This window comes from Coregonus clupeaformis, chromosome 6 (genome assembly GCF_020615455.1).
Source record: "Coregonus clupeaformis isolate EN_2021a chromosome 6, ASM2061545v1, whole genome shotgun sequence".
Lineage (NCBI taxonomy): Eukaryota > Metazoa > Chordata > Actinopteri > Salmoniformes > Salmonidae > Coregonus > Coregonus clupeaformis.
The window spans coordinates 23433987-23448057 of record NC_059197.1 but is presented as its reverse complement, the minus strand read 5'-3'; the positions used below and the strand labels follow the sequence as shown (position 1 = coordinate 23448057).

Below are 14071 nucleotides of genomic sequence, written 5' to 3'. Positions count from 1 at the left end.
GTTCTGATTGGCTGAGTTCTCGTGATGGACAACAGGCCCATTGAGGCCCTGCACAAAGACACACAGTCAAAATGATAAATGACCATAAGGGTACTATGAGTTTGTGATAATAATGTCTTTCCAGGAAGTTAAGAAGGATAGAATGCACACCAAGAAAACACAAGACCAATTCCATCAGAGCCAGAGCCAAGTCAATTCAGTTAAATTCTTTCCAAAAAAAAGGGTAAATCCACAAAAACTTAAATTACAATCAAATACTGTGCCTGTCTCTGTGCTGCTCTTAGAGAATGAAGCATGCTTGATGTGGTGTGTCATATTGATCCCCCTGCCCACTAGTGTCTCCCTCTCTCCACTTGTGGTGACAGAGACAGACTGGACAGTGGCAGTTTGCTGGTCATCCACAACACATTGGTCAAGTGAGTAAGACAGGGCTTAAAGGGAATCCACCTTAATGACACTTTGCAGCAGATGATTGGGTCATTTTTATGCAATCATATGGATCAGCAGTTGTTGCCTGAGGTAGGACGAGGAGGGCAAGGGTCAATCCAGAACACAATGCAAATAGGACAAGAACACCTCTCTGTGCACGTGGGTCATTGTGTGGCAAACGTCTGTTTCACCTTTGAAAAATACAAAATAATTTCCATGTAATATGCCTATTTATTTTGTATCTTACAAAAAAAAATCCTGAATTAAAAAACATTACTATTTTTTCCTCTAGCTAAAGACTAGACATATTAGTCATTTAGCAGACGCTCTTATCCAGTGCGACTTACAGTTAGTGAATACATATATTATTATTTTTATACTGGCCCCCTGTGGGAATCTAACCCACAACCCTGGCGTTGCAAACGCCATGCTCTATCAACTGAGCTACATCCCTGCCGGCCATTCCCTCCCCTACCCTGGGCCAATTGTGCGCCGCCCATGAGTCTCCCTGTTGCGGCCGGCTGCGACAGAGCCTGGATTCGAACCAGGATCTCTAGTGGCACAGTTAGATGCAGTGCCTTAGACCACTGCGCCACTCAGGAGACAGCACACAAATTACTTCTAAAGGTCCAATGCTGACGTTTTAATCTCAATATCAAATAATTTCTGGGTAACAATTAAGTACCTTACTGTGATTGTTTTCAATTTAAATGGTCAAAAAGAAACAAAAATAGCTTCTTAACAAATAGCAATTTCTCAAGCAAGAATTTTGCTGCAACTATCTGGGAGTGGCCTTTGCCAAGTCCCCAACAACTGGATGTTCTGGTTTTCAGGGGAAATGGAAAGAGAGCCTGTGATGTGACTTCAGCTTTTGGAAGTTAACAAGGTGACAGTCTATCTTAACACCTCCTCCACATTTACTGGATTGGTTGAACAATGCAGAAGAGAACCTCCCCCCGACAGTTTTTTTTCTTCTCCTCAAGACCAGTATGTAGGGGATCTAGTTTCAGGCTTTTCTTTTATGCCTGCTATGTTAGGTTAGTCTGGGAGTGATCTGAGTGGATAGAGGAAAACAGAAAAATAGCTGTTATTGGCAAAGAGGTTTGGAACTCTCTTTCTTATTGGTCTATTAACTAATTTACCTAATGGTGATGTCACTCCATCCCACCAAAACAGGCTGAAATTTCAGCCGGTCTTTTCAAACAGCTCTTACACTAAAATGGCATTATCATCATGTTCACAATTGTACAGTATTATTCCAATCTCATAGTGTTGAAATATATACAAAACACAGGAAAATCCCGTTTTTGAATGCACTGGGAATTTAAAGGCTCAGTGCAGAGAAAGATAGAGGCCACTAGTAGCCAAAAGGCCACTTTAGCATGGGCAGGGCCTCCACCATACTTCCGCCATTTTAAAGTAGTCCGAGTTGTCAACTGGGTGGGGATTCCTATGGGTTGTAGCCTCAGTGGTGCTGCCCATGCGGTCACAGACGCTATAATGGCACATATATAAAAATGAGTGCTCTATCTATCTCTATGGTGCGCCCCAGAGGCGCCCTCCAAGCAAATCGTCCCTGACCAAAAAAACTAAAAAAGATTGTGGCATCTCGTCACATCCGTTATATGGAATTCAGGAAGTAATTTATCCAAAATAATAAAGTGGTGAACAACTTTCAGAGAGAGGAGTAAACTTCTAAATGCCAAGCGTTTAAATGTGAAGCCGGAGTTGTTTCTTATGTGTTTCTTTAACGTCGTCGTCGGAACATCATGTTCACCATGATTACTGCACGGGAGGTCTCATGTTGGCCAAGCTGAAAACTAAGGAGCAAACTTTGAACAAGGAGCTGGACTTTTTCTGAGGTTTGACTTGCCTTGAAGAATACTTGCCATGGCTTACCATAAAGGTTATATTCCCCCTAGGGCATTATTTATCATGCTCTGTTTCGGAATGGCAAAATCTCTCTATACCATTCCACTTAAAAAATTTACAGGGAAGTTGAACTCTTCTTTGGATTTGGATTTAACTCCTCTGAAACTAATACAAGCCTCGGGAAATGGACTGTACCTGGCATCTGATCCAGCTGGAATAGTGAACTTTTTGGACATGGTCAATAACTTACAAGGTGACTCTGGCAGAGGTTACTACATGGAGATGACACTGGGAAACCCTGGTCAAAAGGTATATGAGAATATGACCTATTGTTGTTTTTAAGTTTAAAATGTGGAATACATTTCTTGACCTCTTTAGTACCGCAGTCCAAATGTAATATATATACAGTACCAGTCAAAAGTTTGGACACACCTACTCATTCAAGGGTTGTTCTTTATTATTACTATTTTCTACATTGTAGAATAATAGTGAAGACATCCAAACTATGATATAATACATATAGAACCATGTAGGAACAAAAAAAGTGTTAAACAAATCAAAAAATATTTTATATTTGAGATTCTTCAAATAGCCACCCTTTGCCTTGATGACAGCTTTGCACGCTCTTGGCATTCTCTCAACCAGCTTCACCTGGAATTCTTTTCCAACAGTCTTGAAGGAGTTCCCACATATGCTGAGCACTTGTTGGCTGCTTTTCCATCACTCTGTGGTCCGACTCATCCCAAACCATCCCAATTGGGTTGAGGTCGGGGGATTGTGGAGGCCAGGTCATCTGATGCAGCACTCCATCACTTTCCTTCTTGGTCGAATAGCCCTTACACAGCCTGGAGGTGTGTTGGGTCATTGTCCTGTTGAAAAACGAATGATAGTCCCACTAAGCCCAAACCAGATGGGATGGCGTATCACTGTAGAATGCTGTGGTAGCCATGCTGATTCAGTGTGCCTTGAATTCTAAATAAATCACAGACAGTGTCACCAGCAAAGCACCCCCACACCATAACACCTCCTCCATGCTTTACGGTGGGAACTACACATGCAGAGATCATCCGTTCACCCACACTGCGTCTCACAAAGACACGGCGGTTGGAACCAAAAATCTCAAATTTGGACTCCAGACCAAAGGACACATTTCCACTGGTCTAATGTCCATTGCTCGTGTTTCTTGGCCCAAGCAGGTCACATATTATTATTGGTATCCTTTAGTAGTGGTTTCTTTGCAGCAATTCGACAATGAAGGCCTGATTCACACAGTCCCCTCTGAACAGTTGATGTGGAGATGTGTCTGTGACTTGAACTCTGTAAAGCATTTATTTGGGCTGCAATTTCTGAGGCTGGTAACTCTAATGAACTTGTCCTCTGCAGCAGAGGTAACTCTGGGTCTTCCATTCCTGTGGCGGTCCTCATGAGAGCCAGTTTCATCATAGCGCTTGATGGTTTTTGCGACTGCACTTGAAGAAACTTTCAAAGTTCATGAAATTATCCGGATTGACTGACCTTCATGTCTAAAAGTTATGATGGACTGTAGTTTCTCTTTATTTATTTGAGCTGTTCTTGACATAATATGGACTTGGTCTTTTACCAAATAGGGCTTTCTTCTGTATACCCCCCTACCTTGTCACAACACAACTGATTGGCTCAAATGCATTAAGAAGGAAAGAAATTCCACAAATTAACTTTTAAGAAGGCACACATGTTAATTGAAATGCATTCCAGGTGACTACCTCATGAAGCTGGTTGAGAGAATGCCAAGAGTGCAAAGCTGTCATCAAGGCAAAGGGTGGCTGTTTGAAGAATGGGTATGCCATGTAAGCCCCCACCCACATGAGCTCACATGATGCTGCTAGAGTCGGGCCTCTGCTTTAGCTCCACCGGCCAGGCAGCTGACCGGGATTATGAGGCACAAAGGCTCAGCGAGAGAGCTGAAACCTCAAACTGCTCAAACTCTACCTGAGGGTCTGGAGGAATGTGGTGCACGGTTTCTGTTCTTTCTTATTTTGTTCTAGGTTTACATAAATATCTCCTTCTCCATCACCACATATTTCCCCCTGTCCTCATGACTGTAAGTCGCTTTGGATAAAAGCGTCTGCTAAATGGCATATTATATTATTATTATTATTTATGCCTATGTTCCTGTTTTTTTTAATTTGGCCCTAATTACATGCAGTTTTAGGTACCCACACTTCCCAGTCTTTCTAATGTTTACAATAGGTTGTTATGTTCTTGATAAAGCCAGTGTGTACTTTGCTGGAACACTTTGCTTGTTGGACCCAGATTTGGGTGTTAGCAAGGTACTACCAAGGCTATGGCACAGCCAGACTATCTGGTTCCCACAAGCTTATCAAGCATATTTCTGCCTGGTCATTTCCTTGAGCCTATCAGTGGGATGATCACGCTTAAGGAATCTGACCTCACTAGAATGAACCTGGCCAAGCAACACTTCTGACTATAATCAGTTGTGAGGAGGGGAGGTAGGTAGGGGAGAGAAGAGGAGAGGTAGGGAGAGAGGAGGAGAGGTAGGGAGAGAGGAGGAGAGGTAGGGAGAGAAGAGGAGAGGTAGGGACAGAAGAGGAGAGGAGAGGAGAGGAGAGGTAGGGAGAGGAGAGGAGAGGTAGGGAGGGAGGGAAGAGAAGAGAAGAGGTAGGGAGAGAAGAGAAGAGGTAGGGAGAGAAAGGAGAGGGGAGGTAGGGAGAGAAGAGAAGAGGGGAGGTAGGGAGAGAAGAGAAGAGGGGAGGTAGGGAGAGAAGAGAAGAGGGGAGGTAGGGAGAGAAGAGAAGAGGTAGGGAGAGGAGAGGAGAGGTAGGGAGAGAAGAGAAGAGGAGAGGTAGGGAGAGAAGAGAAGAGGAGAGATAGGGAGAGAAGAGAAGAGGAGAGATAGGGAGAGAAGAGGAGAGGTAGGGAGAGAAGCGAAGAGGAGAGGTAGGGAGAGAAGAGAAGAGGAGAGGTAGGGAGAGAAGAGAAGAGGAGAGGTAGGGAGAGAAGAGAAGAGGAGAGGTAGGGAGAGAAGAGAAGAGGAGAGGTAGGGAGAGAAGAGGAGAGGTAGGGAGAGAAGAGAAGAGGTAGGGAGAGAAGAGAAGAGGAGAGTGTTAGGTTGAATTAGAGATAGAAATTCTCTTAAGGTCGACAACCAGCAAGAATGATCTGTATTTTTATTAATGGAGAGCTCTGGCGCCAAAACCCATACCCTCCTGTTTTATACCCCTTGACACACAAAGGCACTTTGCTCCGCCCACCTTTAGGAGGATTTCTTAAACAGTTTCCACCTTTCTCCTTCACCCTGGAATGTTTAGTCCCGCCCCCCTCTGTTAGTGGGTTGATAATTCTAACACAGTTTACACATTTATACTGTATTTGGGGTGAAATCCTTTAGTCATTATTCTTAAAATACAAATTAATCTAACAGAGAGGTAGGGAGAGAAGAGGAGAGGAGAGGTAGGGAGAGGAGAGGAGAGGTAGGGAGAGGAGAGGAGAGGTAGGGAGAGAAGAGGAGAGGTAGGGAGAGAAGAGGTAAGGAGAGAAGAGAAGAGGGGAGGTAGGAAGAGAAGAGGGGACGTAGGAAGAGAAGAGGGGAGGCAGGGAGAGACGAGAAGAAGGGAGGTAGGAAGAGAAGAGGAGAGGTAGGGAGAGAAGAGGAGAGGTAGGGAGAGAAGAGAAGAGGAGAGGTAGGGAGAGAAGAGAAGAGGAGAGGTAGGGAGAGAAGAGAAGAGGAGAGGTAGGAAGAGAAGAGGGGAGGTAGGGAGAGAAGAGAAGAGGGGAGGTAGGGAGAGAAGAGAAGAGGGGAGAGAAGAGAAGAGGGGAGGTAGGGAGAGAAGAGAAGTGTGGAGAGAAGAGAAGAGGGGCGGTAGGGAGAGAAGAGAAGAGGGGCGGTAGGGAGAGAAGAGAAGAGGGGAGGTAGGGAGAGAAGAGAAGAGGGGAGGTAGGGAGAGAAGAGAAGAGGGGAGAGAAGAGAAGAGGGGCGGTAGGGAGAGAAGAGAAGAGGGGCGGTAGGGAGAGAAGAGAAGAGGGGAGGTAGGGAGAGAAGAGAAGAGGGGAGGAAGGGAGAGAAGAGGGGAGGTAGGGAGAGAAGAGAAGAGAAGAGGGGAGGTAGGGAGAGAAGAGAAGAGGAGAGGTAGGGAGAGAAGAGAAGAGGAGAGGTAGGGAGAGAAGAGAAGAGGAGAGGTAGGGAAAGAAGAGAAGAGGAGAGGTAGGGAGAGAAGAGGAGAGGAGAAGTAGGAAGAGAAGAGGAGAGGTAGGAAGAGGAGAGGTAGGGAGAGAAGAGAAGAGGGGAGGTAGGGAGAGAAGAGAAGAGGGGAGGTAGGGAGAGAAGAGAAGTTGGGGAGGTAGGGAGAGAAGAGAAGAGGGGAGGTAGGGAGAGAAGAGAAGAGGGGAGGTAGGGAGAGAAGAGAAGAGGAGAGGTAGGGAGAGAAGAGAAGAGGAGAGGTAGGGAGAGAAGAGAAGAGGAGAGGTAGGGAGAGAAGAGGAGAGGAGAGGTAGGGAGAGAAGAGAAGAGGAGAGGTAGGAGAAGAGAAGAGGAGAGGTAGGGAGAGAAGAGAAGAGGAGAGGTAGGGAGAGAAGAGAAGAGAAGAGGAGAGGAGGGGAGAGAAGAGAAGAGGAGAGGTAGGGAGAGAAGAGAAGAGAAGAGGAGAGGTAGGGAGAGAAGAGAAGAGGAGAGGTAGGGAGAGAAGAGAAGAGGAGAGGTAGGGAGAGAAGAGAAGAGGAGAGGTAGGGAGAGAAGAGAAGAGGAGAGGTAGGGAGAGAAGAGAAGAGGAGAGGTAGGGAGAGAAGAGAAGAGGAGAGGTAGGGAGAGAAGAGAAGAGGAGAGGTAGGGAGAGAAGAGAAGAGGAGAGGTAGGGAGAGAAGAGAAGAGGAGAGGTAGGGAGAGAAGAGAAGGGGAGAGGAGAGGTAGGGAGAGAAGAGAAGGGAGAGGAGAGGTAGGGAGAGAAGAGAAGGGAGAGGAGAGGTGAGAAGAGGAGAGGTAGGGAGAGGAGAGGTGAGAAGAGGAGAGGTAGGGAGAGAAGAGAAGAGGGGAGGTAGGGAGAGAAGAGAAGAGGGGAGGTAGGGAGAGAAGAGAAGAGGTAGGGAGAGAAGAGGAGAGGTAGGGAGAGAAGAGAAGAGGGGAGGTAGGGAGAGAAGAGAGAGGTAGGAAGAGGGGAGGTAGGGAGAGAAGAGGAGAGGAGAGGTAGGGAGAGAAGAGAAGAGGGGAGGTAGGGAGAGAAGAGAAGAGGGGAGGTAGGGAGAGAAGAGAAGAGGGGAGGTAGGGAGAGAAGAGAAGAGGGGAGGTAGGGAGAGAAGAGAAGAGGGGAGGTAGGGAGAGAAGAGAAGAGGAGAGGTAGGGAGAGAAGAAGAGGTAGGAGAGAAGAGAAGAGGAGAGGTAGGAGAGAAGAGGAGAGGTAGGGAGAGAAGAGAAGAGGAGAGGTAGGGAGAGAAGAGAAGAGGAGAGGTAGGGAGAGAAGAGAAGAGGAGAGGTAGGGAGAGAAGAGAAGAGGAGAGGTAGGGAGAGAAGAGAAGAGGTAGGGAGAGAAGAGAAGAGGAGAGGTAGGGAGAGAAGAGAAGAGGTAGGGAGAGAAGAGAAGAGGAGAGGTAGGGAGAGAAGAGAAGAGGAGAGGTAGGAAGAGAAGAGGAGAGGTAGGGAGAGAAGAGGAGAGGTAGGGAGAGAAGAGGAGAGGTAGGGAGAGAAGAGGAGAGGTAGGGAGAGAAGAGAAGAGGAGAGGTAGGGAGAGAAGAGAAGAGGAGAGGTAGGGAGAGAAGAGAAGAGGAGAGGTAGGGAGAGAAGGGGAGAGGTAGGGAGAGAAGGGGAGAGGTAGGGAGAGAAGAGGAGAGGAGAGGAGAGGTAGGGAGAGGAGAGGTAGGGAGAGAAGGGAGGTAGGGAGAGAAGAGGAGAGGTAGGGAGAGAAGAGAAGGGGGGAGGTAGGGAGAGAAGAGAAGAGGGGAGGTAGGGAGAGAAGAGAAGAGGGGAGGTAGGGAGAGAAGAGGGGAGGGGAGGTACGGAGAGAAGCGAAGAGGGGAGGTAGGGAGAAAAGAGAAGAGGGGAGGTAGGGAGAGAAGAGGGGAGGTAGGAAGAGGAGAGTTAGGAAGAGGAGAGGTAGGGAGAGAAGAGAAGAGTGGAGAGAAGAGAAGAGGCGAGGTAGGGAGAGAAGAGGGGAGGTAGGGAGAGAAGAGAAATGGGGAGGTAGGGAGAGAAGAGGGGAGGGGAGGTAGGGAGAGAAGAAAAGAGGGGTGGTAGGGAGAGAAGAGAAGAGGGGTGGTAGGGAGAGAAGAGAAGAGGGGAGGTAGGGAGAGAAGAGAAAAGGGGAGGTAGGGAGAGAAAAGGGGAGGTAGGGAGAGATGAGTGGAGGTAGGGAGAGAAGAGAAGAGAAGAGGGGAGGTAGGGAGAAAAGATAAGAGGGGAGGTAGGGAGAAAAGATAAGAGGGGAGGTAGGGAGAAAAGATAAGAGGGGAGGTAGGGAGAAAAGAGAAGAGGGGAGGTAGGGAGAAAAGAGAAGAGGGGAGGTAGGGAGAGAAGAGAAAAGGGGAGGTAGGGAGAGAAAAGGGGAGGTAGGGAGAGAAGAGTGGAGGTAGGGAGAGAAGAGAAGAGAAGAGAAGAGGGGAGGGGAGGTAGGGAGAGAAGAGAAGAGCGGAGGTAGGGAGGGGAGAGAAGAGAAGAGAAGAGGGGAGGTAGGGAGAGAAGGGAAGAGGGGAGGTAGGGAGAGAAGAGAAGAGGGGAGGTAGGGAGAAAAGAGAAGAGGGGAGGTAGGGAGAAACGAGAAGAGGGGAGTTAGGGAGAAAAGAGAAGAGGGGAGGTAGGGAGAGAAGAGAAAAGGGGAGGTAGGGAGAGAAAAGGGGAGGTAGGGAGAGAAGAGTGGAGGTAGGGAGAAAAGAGAAGAGGAGGTAGGGAGAGAAGAGAAGAGAAGAGGGGAGGTAGGGAGAAAAGATAAGAGGGGAGGTAGGGAGAAAAGAGAAGAGGGGAGGTAGGGAGAAAAGAGAAGAGGGGAGGTAGGGAGAAAAGAGAAGAGGGGAGTTAGGGAGAAAAGAGAAGAGGGGAGGTAGGGAGAAAAGAGAAGAGGGGAGGTAGGGAGAGAAGAGAAGAGGGGAGGTAGGGAGAGAAGAGAAGAGGGGAGGTAGGGAGAGAAGAGAAGATGGGAGAGAAGAGAAGAGGTAGGGAGAGAAGAGAAGTGGGGAGGTAGGGAGAGAAGAGAAGATTGGAGGTAGGGAGAGAAGAGAAGAGGTGAGGTAGGGAGAGAAGAGAAGAGGGAGGTAGGAGAAAGGAGGAAGAGAGGGGGAGAAAAGAGAAGAGGGAGGTAGGGAGAGAAGAGAAGAGGGAGGGAAGGAGAGAAGAGAAGAGGAGAGGGAGAGAAGAGAGAGGAGGTAGGGAGAGAAGAGAAGAGGTAGGGAGAGAAGAGAGAGGTAGGGAGAGAAGAGAAGAGGGGAGGTAGGGAGAGAAGAGAGAGGTAGGAAGAGGGGAGGTAGGGAGAGAAGAGGAGAGGAGAGGTAGGGAGAGAAGAGAAGAGGGGAGGTAGGAGAGAAGAGAAGAGGGGAGGTAGGGAGAGAAGAGAAGAGGGGAGGTAGGGAGAGAAGAGAAGAGGGGAGGTAGGGAGAGAAGAGAAGAGGGGAGGTAGGGAGAGAAGAGAAGAGGAGAGGTAGGGAGAGAAGATGAGAGGTAGGGAGAGAAGAGAAGAGGAGAGGTAGGGAGAGAAGAGGAGAGGTAGGGAGAGAAGAGAAGAGGAGAGGTAGGGAGAGAAGAGAAGAGGAGAGGTAGGGAGAGAAGAGAAGAGGAGAGGTAGGAGAGAAAGAGAAGAGGAGAGGTAGGGAGAGAAGAGAAGAGGTAGGAGAGAAGAGAAGAGGAGGAAGAGGAGAGAAGAGAAGAGGTAGGAGGAGAGAAGAGAAGAGGAGAGGTAGGGAGAGAAGAGAAGAGAGAGGTAGGAGAGAAGAGAAGATGGAGAGGTAGGGGAGAAGAGAGAGAGGTAGGGAGAGAAGAGGAGAGGTAGGAGAGAAGAGAAGAGGAGAGGTAGGGAGAGAAGAGAAGAGGGAGGTAGGGAGAGAAGAGAAGAGAGAGAGGGGAGAGAGAAGAGGAGAGGCAGGGAGAGAAGAGAGAGGAGAGGAGAGGTAGAGAAGAGAAGAGGAGAGGAGAGAAGAGAGGAGGGAGAGGAGAGAGAGAAGAGAAGAGGAGAGAGGGAGAGAAGAGTAGAGAGAAGAGGAGAGGTGAGGGAGAGAAGAGAAGGGAGGTAGGAGAGAAGAGAAGAGGGGAGGTAGGGAGAGAAGAGAAGAGGAGGTAGGAGAGAAGAGGGAGAAAGAAGAGAAGGGAGGTAGGGAGAAAAGAGAAGAGAGGAGTAAGGAGAGAAGAGAGGGAGGTAGGAAGAGGAGAGAGGAAGAGGAGAGGTAGGGAGAAAAGAGAAGAGGAGAGAAGAGAAGAGGGGAGGTAGAGAGAAGAGAGGAGGTAGGAGAGAAGAGAAAGGGGAGAGGTAGGAGAGAGAAGAGGAGGAGGGAGGAGAGAAGAAAGAGGGAGTGGAGGGAGAGAAGAGAAGAGGGAGGTAGGGAGAGAAGAGAAGAGGAGGTAGGGAGAGAAGAGAAAAGGGGAGGTAGGAGAGAAAAAGGAGGTAGGAGAGAGAGTGGAGGTAGGGAGAGAAGAGAAGAGAAGAGGGGAGGTAGGGAGAGAAGAAAGAGGAGTAGGAGAAAAGAAAGAGGGAGGTAGGGAGAAAAGAGAAGAGGGAGGTAGGAGAAAAGAGAAGAGGGGAGGTAGGGAGAAAAGAGAAGAGGGAGGTAGGAGAGAAGAGAAAAAGGAGGAAGGGAGAGAAAAGGAGGTAGGAGAGAAGAGGGAGGTAGGGAGAGAAGAGAAGAGAAGAGAAGAGGGAGGGAGGTAGGGAGAGAAGAGAAGAGGAGTAGGGAGGGAGAGAAGAGAAGAGAAGAGGGAGGTAGGAGAGAAGAGAAAGAGGGAGGTAGGGAGAGAAGAGAAGAGGAGGTAGGGAGAGAAGAGAAGAGGGTGAGGTAGGAGAAAAGAGAAGAGGGAGAGTTAGGAGAAGAAGAGAAGAGGGGAGGTAGGGAGAAGAGAAAGAGGAGGTAGGAGAGAGAAAGAGGAGGTAGAGAGAGAAGAGGGAGGTAGGGAGAAGAGAGAGAAGAGGGAGGTAGGGAGAGAAGAGAAGAGAAGAGGAGGTAGGGAGAGAAAAGAAAGAGGAGGTAGAGAAAAGAGAAGAGGAGGTAGGGAGAAAAGAGAAGAGGGAGGTAGGGAGAAAAGAGAAGAGGGGAGTAGGGAGAAAAGAGAAGAGGGAGGTAGGGAGAAAAGAGAAGAGGAGGTAGGGAGAGAAGAGAAGAGGGAGGGAGAGAAGAGAAGAGGTGAGGAAGGGGAGAGAAGAGAAGATGGAGAGAAGAGAGAGGGAGGAGAGAAGAGAAGGAGGTAGGGAGAGAAGAGAAGAGGGAGGTAGGGAGAGAAGAGAAGAGGAGGTAGGGAGAGAAGAGAAGAGGGAGTAGGGAGAAAAGAGAAGAGGGAGGTAGGGGAGAAAAGAGAAGAGGGAGGTAGGGAGAGAAGAGAAGAGGAGGATAGGAGAGAAGAGAAGAGATTGGGAGGTAGGGAGAGAAGAGAAGAGGGGAGGTAGGGAGAAAAGAGAAGAGGAGAGAGAGAGAAGAGGAGGAGAAGAGAGAGAAGGAAGAGGAGAGGTAGAGAGAGAAAGAAGAGGGGAGGTAGGGAGAGAAGAGAAGAGGGAGGTAGGGAGAGAAGAGAAGAGGGAGGTAGGGAGAGAAGAGAAGAGGAGGAGGTAGGGAGAGAAGAGAAGAGGAGAGGTAGGAGAGAAGAGAAGAGGAGAGGTAGGGAGAGAAGAGAAGAGGAGAGGTGAGAGAAGAGAAGAGGAGAGGTAGGGAGAGAAGAGAAGAGGAGAGGTAGGGAGAGAAGAGAAGGGGAGAGGAGAGGTAGGGAGAGGAGAGGTGAGAAGAGGAGAGGTAGGGAGAGGAGAGGTGAGAAGAGGAGAGGTAGGGAGAGAAGAGAAGTGGGGAGGTAGGGAGAGAAGAGAAGATTGGAGGTAGGGAGAGAAGAGAAGAGGTGAGGTAGGGAGAGAAGAGAAGAGAAGAGGAGAGGTAGGGAGAGAAGAGAAGAGGGAGGTAGGGAGAGAAGAGAAGAGGAGAGGTAGGGAGAGAAGAGAAGAGGGGAGGTGAGAAGAGAAGAGTGGAGAGAAGAGAAGAGGGGCGGTAGGGAGAGAAGAGAAGAGGGGAGGTAGGGAGAGAAGAGAAGAGAAGAGGGGAGGTAGGAAGAGAAGAGAAGAGGGGAGGTAGGGAGAGAAAAGGGGAGGTAGGGAGAGAAGAGGAGAGGTAGGGAGATAAGAGAAGTGGGGAGGTAGGGAGAGAAGAGAAGTGGGGAGGTAGGGAGAGAAGAGAAGAGGGGAGGTAGGGAGAGAAGAGAAGAGGGGAGGTAGGGAGAGAAGAGAAGAGGAGGAGGAGAGAGAGAAGAGAAAGAGAGGATAGAGAGAGAAGAGAAGAGGGAGAGAAGAGAAGAGGGGAGGTAGGGAGAGAAGAGAAGAGGGGAGGTAGGGAGAGAAGAGAAGAGGGAGGTAGGGAGAGAAGAGAAGAGGGGAGGTAGGGAGAGAAGAGAAGATGGGAGGTAGAGGGAGAGAAAGAGAAGAGGGAGGGAGGTAGGGAGAGAAGAGAAGAGGGGAGGTAGGGAGAGAAGAGAAGAGGTGAGGTAGGGAGAGAAGAGAAGATGGGAGAGAAGAGAAGAGGTAGGGAGAGAAGAGAAGAGGAGAGGTAGGAGAGAAGAGAAGATGAGAGTAGGAGAGAAGAGAAGAGGAGGTAGGAGAGAAGAGAAGAGGAAGAGGGAGGTAGAGAGAGAGAAGAGAAGAGGAGGAGAGAAGAGAAGAGGAGAGAAGAGAAGAGGGGAGTAGGAGAGAAGAGAAGAGGGGAGGTAGGGAGAGAAGAGAAGAAAGAGGGAGGGAGGAAGAGAAGAGAAGAGGGAGGTAGGGAGAGAAAGAGGAGGTAGGAGAGAAGAGGAGAGGTAGGGAGATAAGAGAAGAGGGGAGGTAGGGAGAGAAGAAAGGGGGAGGTAGGGAGAGAAGAGAAGAGGGGAGGTAGGAGAGAAGAGAAGAGGGAGGAAGGGAGAGAAGAGAAGAGGTGAGGTAGGAGAGAAGAGAATTGAGGAGAGTAGGAGAGAAGAGAAGAGGGAGAGGAAGAGAAGAGGGAGGAAGGAGAGAAGAGAAGAGGGAGGTAGGGAGAGAAGAGAAGAGGAGGTAGGAGAGAAGAGAAGAGGAGAGGTAGGGAGAGAAAGAGAAGAGGAGGGAGGCAGGAGAGAAGAGAAGAGGGAGGTAGGAGAGAAAAGAGAAGAGGGGAGGTAGGAGAGAGAAGAGAGAGAGGTAGGGAGAGAAGAGAAGAGAGGAGGTAGGAGAGAAAGAGAAGAGAGGAGGTAGGAGAGAAGAGAAGAGGAGGTAGGGAGAGAAGAGAAGAGGAGGTAGGGAGAGAAGAGAAGAGAAGAGAAGAGGGAGGAGGAGAGAAGAGAAGAGGGAGGTAGGGAGAGAAGAGAAGAGAAGAGGGGAGGTAGGGGAGAGAAGAGAAGAGGAGGTAGGGAGAGAAGTGAAGAGGAGGTAGGAGAGAAGAGAAGAGGAGAGGTAGGGAGAGAAGAGAAGAGGAGAGGTAGGGAGAGAAGAGGAGAGGTAGGGAGAGAAGAGAAGAGGAGAGGTAGGGAGAGAAGAGAAGAGGAGAGGTAGGGAGAGAAGAGAAGGAGAGGTAGGAGAGAAGAGAGAGGAGGTAGGAGAAAGAGAAGAGGAGGTAGGGGAGAAGAGGAAGAGGAGGTAGGAGAGAAGAGAAGAGGAGGTAGAGAGAA

The 14071-nt window shown here is 49.1% G+C and overlaps 1 protein-coding gene across 2 annotated transcripts in view; it reads left to right on the top strand.

Moving 5' to 3' along the window:
* The first annotated feature begins 2048 nt into the window (after window positions 1-2048).
* LOC121568016 (beta-secretase 2-like) overlaps window positions 2049-14071 on the top strand; it is a 29231-nt gene continuing 17208 nt past the window's right edge. For both annotated transcript variants that reach the window (XM_041878499.2, XM_041878498.2), the window contains exon 1: window positions 2049-2610. In XM_041878499.2, the coding sequence (XP_041734433.2) occupies window positions 2320-2610 (291 nt within the window). In that variant the 5' untranslated portion in view covers window positions 2049-2319. The remainder of the gene's footprint in view (window positions 2611-14071) is intronic.